Consider the following 11,471-nt stretch of genomic DNA (forward strand, 5'->3'; position numbering starts at 1 on the left):
TTGAGGCCAGGAATGACTTTCTTTTTTGGGAGGCCATAATTTACAAACACCATTCACTCATTCGATTTTTGTTTTGGTTGGGGTCACATTGATCTTACTGGAGATATCTTTGTGATGGAAGGGTATGGTTACTAACGTTGTTGTTCTATTTGTGTTGTGACGGTGCATATCAGTCAGGTCGGTCAGAATACGTATGTGCGTGTGCGTGTGTGATTTAGTTGAACTTGTGTGTTAAAAATTCCTTCTGCCGGGGTTAGGGTTTAGGGTTAGGGTTAGGGTTAGGGTTGCGGTTGGGGTTGTGGATATGGTTATAAGAAAAGATGAGTGAGCAAGCCACTGTGTAGTCTGTCCTTCTAATCAGCAATCAATGTATCTAAGCTGCCAAGCCAAACCATATGCGTACATGCTGCTGAATGTTAAACATTCTTCTTTCTTCTTGTTAGAAAATTAGAATATTAAAAGTGGGGATGTGGGAAGGGGGAATATTTAATAAGCAGTCCTTAGTTGAGTTCTTGATGGGGATCTCAAATTTGGATGTGTGGCAAAATCCATCCAACCACGGTGACTGAGACTGAATTAATGAATGATCCAAGTGCGTGTCAAGAGAAGTGAACCCCTGGTTAAAATCAAAATGTACGGATTCAAAATTTCGTAACTTAACTATATATGTGTTACAATATGTTTAATTTAAGTAAAAATTAAAACATATTTAAAGAAATATTGATAGCAAGTGTATAATAATTATAATTATTTTTTTTTTTGATGAGTAGTGTAGAATTATTTTTAAAAGTCATATTTTGAATCGGAAAGAGAAAATAATAAAAAAATATATTCTGAATTGAAAATAAAAAAATTTAAAATATTTTTTGAATAAAAAAAATATAAATTATTTTTTAATATAATATAAAAAAATAAAAAGTTCATGAATAATAAAAATCCTGTCAAAAAATCCACAAAAAAATATATTTAAATATTTGAATTAAATATATATACTTAATTGCCAGTGAAGTTGTAGTTTAAAACCATTTGTCTATATATTACTATATGCTAGCAATTTATCATTGTGCTACTTACCATAAAAATAAATTTTAAAATATTAGATTTTAATTTATTTAATTTATCATTTGTCTATATATTACTATATACTAGCAATTTATCATTCTGTAAGTCCAGGTGTAATGCTAACCTGGTTTATGAAATAAAAGATTTCAACATTGTTATGATGACGGTTCAACCTACACAAGAAAATAGAAAATATAGGATGCTGCTTCATCACAGTTAATACTCACTCGATTCCACTGATTATTGCATATCATCATAGACCCTCATGCTTGTGTTGTGTTGTGTGATTGATCAAAAAAGGAGAATCTTCACCAAATAATGATAGTAATAATAATAATAATAAATAATAATGCTGCTAAAGGTAAAGCTTTAAGAGGAGACAAGATGAAGCAGAGAAGAAATTCCAAATGGGAAAACCAAAGAGTTAAAGAAAGAAAAAACCACAAAGATAAGACAACCAATATGCATCACTTTTACCGAGCCATCATATCATCCCTTTGCAGGTGTTGCTGTTGGTCTTGTGCTTTATGATATGTTCCCTATCTTTAATTTGAATATGAAATAAAGGGACCATTTCATTTCCCGTTTCTCTCCCTTTATTTTGATTTCAGATTGGCCATGATGATGATGATGATGATATAATAGTGTGAAAAGAAGAAGGCTTCTCCTGTGTTTTTTATTGGTTCCCCTGCGACGACTGTGTAAGCTAGCAGCAGAGACAAGATCGAGTACTGTAGTCTTGTCTCGTCTTGTTTCTAAATCTCCTACTAAACTAGAGTGTTTGAACCTGACAGTACAATAAAGAGAGGCATGTGTATGGAACGAATGAATACGCACCAAGTGAAATAATACTCCATTAGTGACTGACTAGTGAGATTTTTGAAACGATAAATAAATTAAACTCACAAGGATATGGGCAAACAGACAAAAAACTACAGCAGTACTGTCTGTGTGTCTCTCTGTAACTAGTGTATTTCCAACAGACAGAAAACTACAGCGGCCACTGCGCAATCGCCATGAATGAAAAGTATGTCAAGGAGTTGATTAAATAAAGGATTGGTTGAGACTAATGCAATTAGGGAAGATAGACAGTCAGTCAAATGGATGATGATTATGGCCGGTATATATCTAGATGTAGTTATTTTTTATTTTACTCGGTAGATTTTCTCGAAACTATTATTATCCAATATTCTTAAGAATGGAGTATTACTCCTATATGCATGCCAATGCCAGCTAACACTTGAAAATTTTCATACAAAATGCACTTCCAACGACCATTTAGTTTCAAAAAAGAAAAAGAAGCGATAATTCTCTTCTTTATCGCACACTATTCCTAGTCAGCCACAATAAAATAATCAGAGCACCTTTTAGCAGTCAACCATGGGAATTTTCAAAAGAGCTGCTGTATGTATGTATGTAGTACGACATGATACATCCATCCCGCCCAAGACAGAAAAAACTAACCACAGCAGCAATTGTCTACAAGTGACGACGACAACAACGATAATGTAGTAATAATAGTAGTAATAGAGTTAAGAGCGGAGTAGAGTGGGGTAGGGTAGGGTAGGTTAGTGATGGGATGTGTTTTATGAAAACAACACAAAACAAACTTAATTGATTCGATTCACATAAATAACCTTCCTTTCCTTGCCTTGCACAAATTAAAGCTAATAAACTCAAGACAGACAGACAGACAGATGAATGCAAAAAGATTAACACGCCATGACCAACCACATTAGTATTAGTATTAGTATTAGTATTAGTATTCGCATTCGTATTCGTATTCTTCCCGATAGCCAGCCGTAAGTAAGTAATCAGTAAAGTCCCTCCCTGTCCCTGGCCTTGAGCAGGCAGAGGAAATAAAAGCCTAATACAGTACCCTATATAGGTGACCTGACCTGACCTATCCACACATTGTTATCCTCTCCTCTCCTCTCCCATCTCCTTCCTCCCTCTCAAGGAAAGCATCATCGGCAGCGCTCCCCCAAGCAAAGCAAAGATGGGACTGGGGCACGAGGAGGAAGATGATGTAAGAAGAGATCCAACTCTCCCACCACTAACAACTACAACTAGTCTTCCGCCACTACCACTACACATACCAATACCATCAACAGCCACGATACACTCCCCAGACCATCCATCCACACCACCCCTGCAAGCCCCCGTCTCAGTCCCATTCAGGTGGGAGGAACTACCTGGAAAGCCCAGATCCTCCTCCTCCTCCTGCTGCTGCAACACCAACACCCCACCTCAACCACCACCACCCTTCAAGTTGGAGCTTCCACCCGCCAACAAATTTAAATTTACCAGGACACCCTCCCCCGCCACGGTTCTTGATGGGCCAGCTCATGTGGGCAGACCTAAGTTCTCTTCCTTCAGATGGTTTAGGGAGCGGGATTTCTATGGAAGCCCTCACGGGAGTAGCAGCGGCAGCAGCAGCAACAGCATTATTGGTGTGGAGGAACTGCTTGGGAGCAGCAAGCAGAAGAAGAGACGAGGAGGCTTCTTTGGTAGAATCAAGAATGGTAAGAGGGTAGTAGATGGAGGGAGCAGCTGCAGATTTTCGCCTTCCTCAATATCATCACCATCATCAGCATCATCATCAACAACAACAACAACTGCAACTTTTGACAGTGATTGTAGTGGTAGCAGCAACAAGGCTAATAATGCAAAGAGCAGTGGACTGGCACTGGCAGCAGATACTAGCATGACAACAAACGGGAGCTTTTCCAGTGTTCCAGCTTCTAAGCCTTCTCACTTCTTGGTGAGCTTTTCTTACTTGTGCACCTTACCTTTTCATTCACTCTTCATTAACAGGCCTGGTTTTTTAGGTCCTACTAACAACAAACAGGATGCATGCGTATTCTTGTTGTTTCTCTAAGTAAGTAAGAATGTATATATGCATAGTAATAAGTAGAGTATAGATGTTAAGGCAATGAGTGAGTTAGTAAGTTCAGTGAATAGTTATTTGGAACAGCGACACTAATTAACTAGGCGTCCATAGAACTGAGCTGGCCTAATGCAGCAGCAGCAGGCCAGGCAGCCCATGAGTGCATATATAGTGCTCGTATTCTGGCTGGGTTGGTATCCCAATCTCACCTCCATGCTTCTGCCAGTTCGTGCGTCAACTGTTTTTGTAGTAAATTTGATTTAGAATACTAACAAGTTCCACCGATTGATTGATGAGATGAGATGACATCATCAAGTCCTAATTAATGAGACAAGTGTAAACCTCTGAACTGGACCTTATCTACAACTGTGACTAGGTGCTGGGAAGTATTTCTTGTATCTTTTCGAGATTAACCCTTCTTTCTAAGTTGTTGAGTCAGCCGGGCTACATATCCTTGGCTCTTTCTGTTTCTATACAATAGAAATAAGGAATACTACTCTTCTTCTTGAAAATATTCTACCTTTTCTCCGGTTCTAGCTAGGGATGATGAATCGGGTAGAGCGTAGTATTATACTTTTCCCCCCCAAAAAGGATAAGGAGCAATAAAAGACAAGGCAAGCTACATTTCAGTCTGGCATTGTCTTCGTCATAGTTGTGTGCCCAAATGAACTAATTAATGTAGACATGTGATCATTAATCTTGGTGACTACTAGTGCTGCAGCAGCAGCAGGGAAGTGATACTAACAAACACATGACAGAGCATTGTTGGGGTCTTGATTGATTACAATAATGAATGTCCTGGCTCTTAAATAGTAATAATAATAATAACAGAAAGCACAGCACACACTGCTGGCTAGTCGGCCCAACCATTAACCGAAGGTAGTTGGAGGTACTGATTTCCCAGCTATCAACTCAACTTTGAAGAAGAGAAACAAGTGGGGTCTGGTCTGGTCTGGTCTGATAAGACTGCTACAATCACTAATCAGTTTCGCCTATTCAATAGACAGCTACTTCCAGGATCTTCAATAAAAGATGGTAGGTAACATGAGACACTTCTTTGTTTGTTTATGGTAATTTCAGGCATCTATCTACCAGGGTTTGAAACAAGTTATACAGCGGAAGAGTGGCCGAAAGTCCAGCAAAGAAGGGCAAGATTATTGAAGCATAATAAAAAATATACTTTGCCGCTTATATATATATATATATATATATATATTGTGAATCTGGTGTGCGCCTTTATCCGTTAACTCTGAGGTGGTTTGTGATAATGACTATATATATATATATCAATCATATTTCGTGTTTCTTCTCTTCAACTGTAACTATGAGCCTGATCGTTGTCAACATCCTAATCAAGCTTATTGTTGTAAAAATCACACAAACTTCGCACAAACTACAAACGATCCATCTGAAGAACAATGTGAAAATTAGACAAATGGGTTACATATAAAGAGTTCTATATATATATATATATATCATATATATTCTTGTATGCTTTTTCACTTGGTTAGTTTTAAAGACACATCACTCCAGCTGCCTTCGAGAGAAGTTAAAAAATATTTCATTAAATTTATTCCCATGTCTGACCTGCACGGGTCAAGTATATTTCTGCCATTCCAGTCCCCTCCCCTCAAGCTTGTTTATTTACCAGTAGTATCAGAAACCACCTGCAAAAAGGATAAAAAGTGTTGATCCGTTAAAGCAACAAGAGGTTAAGAACATGCAAGGCAGGTATGTAAGCTGGGCATATCATTTGGCAAGGCTATTTAGTCGCCCTAAATTGTTTGGTGTAGGCTTTAAACAGAATTGACAAAGCCCTCAGCAATCGAAAGCCAATATTGTATATTCAAACAAATATGATGATGCTGATGATGTTGCTAGGGGTTTAGGAGTATTTTCTCGTGCAACCAACTAAGAGGAGGCCTGGTGCCTATCCTAAGTGGTAAACGAGAATCTCACCAACATACATAAAATGCAACAGCAAAGCTTGGTGAAAATTGAGAAGGCGCTGCCACAAAGATCCATGAAGAAGAGTTCATAAAGATTGATAATGGAGTAGTAGTAGATGTTATGTTTACCACGTTGGATTTTTGTTACGCTTGTTCCTATTATTCTTCTCTCCTGGCTTGGACAAAAAGATGCGTGCGTTCTACAGGAGTGCCAGCACTCAGCAGCACCGTGCCATCGGTAGCAATTTGGCTCCATATTTCAAGCCATGAATTTCAGAATCAATTAACAGGATGCAAGAACGAGAGGAAAGCTAGTTTTACATAAATTTAGACAGACAGACAGCAGCAGCAATACATGTTACAATAGTCGACTCGCCCTGCTATTCAATTCAGCACCTACAGCAATATCCCAATGCACAAAAAGAAACAAGAATAGAATAGAAGTAGAGTCATCTCAAAAACAGCAAATGTTTATTATGTGAATGCAGAGGAGTGACCCTAAAGCAATGGCAGCTTACATCATTCAATGCAGACTGGGGGACATGCCTGGATGCTACATACGAGCCCAGCACAGGCCTTACAACCGCCGGAAGAAAAGAGCCCTGCACATCCACATTCTATAATTTCAGAATAGCATCCTAACTGTGGATTGATCGTTCAAGTAATGCAGTTGCACTCAAAAGAGTTGTTTCATTACGAAGCCGACCTCTTTGTGCGAACGATTTATGACTATATACGGTTCTTATCAGGTGATAACCATATGATCGCCGCTGCATACTTTCACTAAAAGGCAGCATAAATCCTAAACCCAGGATAGGATGAAGATGGCCCATCCAATGGGTTTGTTCAATTCAGACCAGCAACAAAGTGCCCCGGCCCAATTCTGAGTAAATGCACACATACATACATACATACATACGTAGAATAACCATATCCATCCAATCTTTTATTCAATTCAATTGCATATATATAACAACATTAACATATACCACCACCACCACCCATTTTGAGAAACTGTAAATGTTAAACATGTGCTCAGCTCAGCTCAACTCAGGTTATAGAAATACTTCCCAATCATAGATTACAACATCAAACTCGGGATTTCCAGTGACTAAATGCCTCAGCTCCTTGGCTGATTCAGCAGTTTTAGCCAGCAGCAGTGCAAAGCCCCCTCCCCCGGCGCCCACCAGTTTGTACCCACAGCAATATGGACTCGAAAATGCAAACAGCTTGTCCACAAACTCATTGCTGCAGTAGGGATCCAGCTCCTGATGCAGCCTCCAGGCCTCCACCATTATATCCCCTACCTCATCTATATCACCATTCATCATTGCTTCCCTACCCACCTTTGCGAGCTCCACAAGCCGTCTGATGCTGGAAACAAGTAGATTGTCCCGTTGGAGATATCGTACCACCACTTTTTGTAGGACCTGGTGAGCAAGTCGAACCTGGACATGCACACCAACACAGAAACACTAAGTACCGTTATATCTTTCCCCGGTCATAGGGATAATGGCAAAGGCGGAACAGTGTCTTAATAATAATGCTTGGTTTTACCTGGCCAGTAAATACAACAAGAAGCCGCTGCTGCAGTTCTGTGATCAGTTGAGGCGATGCAAGCAGGGGATTGACTTGAAGGCGCAATGGGACTCCAGGAAAACTTGAAGTAAATTTAATGCCAGGATAGAGTCCGCCAACCTGATCCTGCCAGCCCCCACCAGTGCCCATCACCTGTTCCAACACCAAAACAAGCTGCGTGATATTTTCATTACTATCATCTCCACCTGTTATTTGAAGAAGCGCTTTCACAACAGCTGCAGCTAAGATGCTCGAAGTCCCCAGGCCACTACCTCGAGGTACATGCGCCCACGTGAATATCTCCAAGCCATTAGATTGAAACTCAGTCTCATTCATAACATCAGTCACAAATAATGCAGACTTGACTAGTCGAAACGGATCGTTGCTGTCAAAAGGAGGTGCGATGGAGGAAGCATCACCAATATACAATCTATTTCCAGCATCATCATAAATCAACAGCCCAGTCTCTTTGGTTGTTTCTATGGTTGCACCGATGGGAAGAGAACCGCCCAATTTTATTGCCATGTTCAGAACGCAGCCAGATCGTTCCAAGCTCCAAGGAGGAGTATCACTCCAACCCCCGACAAAATCAACCCGGACAGGTAACTCCACCTTCACCTTCCTTGTGTGAAAATGTTGCTCAAGATTACCATGTGCTGGATTATATTTATGTGCTACTGTGGAGGACCAATTAGAGCAGGTAAAAAAAAAAAAAGAATAATAATGTCAATGACATAAAAGCTTTGTTAAAAAATAAACTTATGACATCAGGCATTTAGGAAAGTATCTGGGATCATTCTATTTGGATCACACTTCCCAAATGACAAGTTAATGACATTTAAGAGTACTCACAGTTTCATGAATAAATCTGCATTGAAAGAGTGATCTTACCTTTAAAGCCATATCTCACTGCCGTAGCAGTTTCATCTGCAACAGCATTCCATACTTTGAGTTCAATTTCAGAATTCACATGTTCCTGGTCGCACAATCTTAGCAGATCAAGGTGAACCTGGTGTGCCCTGCTTTTTGGAAGAATATGTGGATTTTGGGTTTGATGTTTAGTGCAAAGGGGTAAAAATCCTTTACATATTTCAATCCCATTGGTTTCTTTCTGCAAAATTTCTTGGCATAATTGAGATAGATTACGGCCCAGTAAACCAAAATTAAGGCAAGCTGAAACAATCCCTGCAGCAAGGTCAGCTTGGTGATTCGTGGAGCCCGACCACATCTTCGAGAAGTCAATAGATTTATGCAACTCCTCCAGACTCATACGATCTGACTCTTTCCACAAATGCAGGAGGTTTTCATCTTGTTTACACAACCCCATAACCCATGTTGCCACCTGTAGCATCTTCGAATAGGGAAGAACAGGAAATATCTTAGCATTCCACAAACACTTATCCTTGCTTTCCTTGGTACCCCATAGATCAGCATCATGGATTCCTAAATCCCCAATAACTTTCTTCCAGGGTTTCCCACAAAAGGTCCCATCATTTGAATGTGAGATTTTAGGGTTGTCATGAAGACCACAATATACTATAATTCTTTCTGTGTATTCTACCAAGGGAACCTCCCATAGACAATGGCGATCTGGAAGAATGAACCTGAAAGAACTTCCAAATACCATACTATCAGTTTCAGGCATATTTATGCCAACAACTATTGACTGAGAACCAATCTGGACTCCAGTCAAAATTGAGGAATCATATACAAGTGACTCTTCACCAATAGAGACACCTTCAGCTATTTTGCTAGACACAATTATAGCTGAGGCAGCAATATCAGATGCCGTTGTTGCTGGAATTGAACAGAGGTGCCTCCTGCCAACAAGATCAGAGCCAGTACCATTAAGATGATCCAAAACTTCACTTGAGGTTCCAAAGTGCAAGAACAATAGATCATCTGCACAGGAAAAGAATACATATTGTGAATACTTGACAAGTAAATTAAATTGAGAACTAAAATATATAAAACAAAACTAAAAAGAATAAATGATACATAAACTAAGCATCAACTAGCATTGACCTTGCAACATACATACAAGCAGAATAGCCCAACATCACTCAACATACTTGCACAAAAGGAGAACATCTTTTGTCTCCCCAATGACTCTATAAGTTCTTTCCCTAAAGGGCGTGACTTCAACCATTCATGCTTGGCAGGCACCCATGCTGCTACCAGATCTTCATACAAGCTCATCTACAAATGGTGAAATATATGAAGATAAAAATTTTCAGAGATGCTTCTAAAGCACGAGAACCTAATACACAAAGACTGAATTTACAGTACAAATGATGTAGCAGGAATGCAGATATGGAGTATAATTTATAACAAAGACAAGATCCACCCAAGCTTCCTTGACTTGCCTCTTTCCTGCTCTTCAGAAGTCCTGAAATCAGTGGTTGGCTGGAACAGGAAAGGGTGACAAGATCCACCCAAGCCTTGCCTCTAACTGCAATAATTCCAGTGTCAAGCAATGTTCTCCCATCATCTAGGATTGCGCTATGGACAACAAGATCCTCTACACTAGGTTTCTGGAGCAAATTCTCCACTGAAAAAATTGAGCGATGATCCATATGACACTCAATTTTAGATGCCACAATGACCCCATGATTAGAAGCAATGTCAAGGGTTATAGGAACAGTTACAATGGAAGCCGTATCCTCCGGAAGAACCATGCTGAAAGCATCAAAACAAGGAAGAACATCCCCAGTCATGATGAACAACCCACCTGAAAAATAATTGTTAGATAAGTAGTGAAAGCTAGATAGCTAATTGATTGCCAAGCACAAGATCAGTAGTCTTATAATGAGAACCAAATATATAAACAACAGGTGATTGTTCGACATACAATGTGAAGCCAATCTTCATTCCTGATAACATTTACTACAGCTAACAGGTCAGAACAAGTAACCTTCATTCTTAAAAGCTTGTCTCGCACAAGAAGCAATTGCAAGTATATGATCAAAGAGCAAGGGTACTGGGCCATCAGGATCATCTGCTGCCATATATGGAAGTGGAAGGAAAACTTTTCCCATTGGATTAGCCCACGGAACCCTCTTAGAGTCTCCTCCAGCATGAAGTAATAAGGTATTCTTTTTGCTTACAAACCCAACAAGCTCCCGAAGGGGGATTTCTTGATTCGAGGAGTCAGGAGGGGATTGCGAAACAGAGGTGGGAGTACAACAGTCGCTTGAACCTGATACCTGCTTGTGATTTTTCATGAACACTCAGTAGTTATCAATTAAGCAGCTACAGTTTAATGCGCCCGCAACTTGTCGCTAAAGCAAGCAGTTAAAAAAAACTCGGGATCTTCTACCTAACAAGAAATTACGAGAGAGCACACCAGAACAAACAAATGACACGCACGTAGTCTTATGATCAAATATGGATATGAGATCTTAATAAAGCGTCAGGACAACAGCAAAATGATCGAATTCCGTAGGTTTCAATGCGGCAATGTGGCCATTCCTCAAAGTCAATCAGCAGTCAACGTATAGCGGCACTCTATTCTATAATAGAGAGAGCAGAAGGAAGTGAAGGATAATAATCTGGTGTCCGGGCTGTAGAACATACCTCCGGTGAATCAAAAAGAGAGAGATGGCGGAGGTGATTGGCGAGGGCAGAAATGGCATTGAGTGTAGCAGCACCGGAGCCGATGCGGTGACCAAGAGGGTCGGGCACAGCCAGGGTGACGGTGGAGGTGGCGATGCGACCCATTCGCTTGGCACGGGTGAGCTGCCAGTTGTAGAGGTCGGCCTGCTCAGGGCTGGCGGCGGTGAGTACGATAGCATCCCAGGTAGGGACCCGGGTGGGATGGCGAACGGAGAGGCGTAGATGGTACCAAGCCCGCCGAAGCAACGTCGAGAGGTCGGCCTTGGATCGCCGCCGAGACCGAGATCGAGATCGGGTTTCCATGCCGATTCCAATTCGCCGACAGAAAGGGAGAAGACGGATCAATTTTAATGCTAAGGTAAATGTTATGTGGGACG

General features: G+C 40.4%; 2 protein-coding genes across 3 annotated transcripts; one reads left to right on the forward strand and one right to left on the reverse strand.

Annotated features, from left to right (window-relative positions):
* Positions 1-2,734: 2,734 nt before the first annotated feature.
* Positions 2,735-5,256, forward strand: LOC127263333 (uncharacterized protein At4g00950-like). Its single transcript, XM_051292313.1, has 2 exons — positions 2,735-3,826; positions 5,033-5,256. The coding sequence occupies exons 1-2, from the start codon at positions 3,062-3,064 to the stop codon at positions 5,111-5,113; spliced, it is 846 nt and encodes a 281-aa protein (XP_051148270.1). The 5' UTR covers positions 2,735-3,061; the 3' UTR covers positions 5,114-5,256.
* A 1,576-nt stretch (positions 5,257-6,832) lies between these two features.
* Positions 6,833-11,471, reverse strand: LOC127261313 (bifunctional fucokinase/fucose pyrophosphorylase). Of its 2 annotated transcripts, none has more exons than XM_051289626.1 (7): positions 11,056-11,471; positions 10,394-10,685; positions 9,846-10,210; positions 9,552-9,678; positions 8,371-9,381; positions 7,459-8,153; positions 6,833-7,349 (listed from the first exon to the last, which is right to left on the reverse strand). In XM_051289626.1, exons 1-7 carry the CDS (start codon positions 11,395-11,397, stop codon positions 6,957-6,959), a joined length of 3,225 nt encoding a protein of 1,074 aa, XP_051145583.1. In that variant the 5' UTR covers positions 11,398-11,471; the 3' UTR covers positions 6,833-6,956. The 2 variants fall into 2 exon arrangements, with proteins under 2 accessions (XP_051145583.1, XP_051145575.1); XM_051289618.1 differs by having other exon boundaries at positions 7,459-8,156.

This window comes from Andrographis paniculata, unplaced genomic scaffold (assembly GCF_009805555.1).
Source record: "Andrographis paniculata isolate CXL003 unplaced genomic scaffold, ASM980555v1 Contig15END, whole genome shotgun sequence".
Classification (NCBI taxonomy): domain Eukaryota; kingdom Viridiplantae; phylum Streptophyta; class Magnoliopsida; order Lamiales; family Acanthaceae; genus Andrographis; species Andrographis paniculata.

What these genes read in the sequence shown, in the direction of transcription:
- LOC127261313 (XM_051289618.1), bottom strand. Translation starts at nt 11,397, where the DNA reads ATGGAAACCCGATCTCGATCTCGGTCTCGGCGGCGATCCAAGGCCGAC. An exon ending in CTCTTTTTGATTCACCGGAG is followed by an intron (nt 10,686 to 11,055) that starts GTATGTTCTACA and finishes AATCACAAGCAG; the next exon opens with GTATCAGGTTCAAGCGACTG. An exon ending in AGTGAGATATGGCTTTAAAG is followed by an intron (nt 8,157 to 8,370) that starts GTAAGATCACTC and finishes GGTCCTCCACAG; the next exon opens with TAGCACATAAATATAATCCA.
- LOC127263333 (XM_051292313.1), top strand. Translation starts at nt 3,062, where the DNA reads ATGGGACTGGGGCACGAGGAGGAAGATGATGTAAGAAGAGATCCAACT. An exon ending in CTAAGCCTTCTCACTTCTTG is followed by an intron (nt 3,827 to 5,032) that starts GTGAGCTTTTCT and finishes TGGTAATTTCAG; the next exon opens with GCATCTATCTACCAGGGTTT.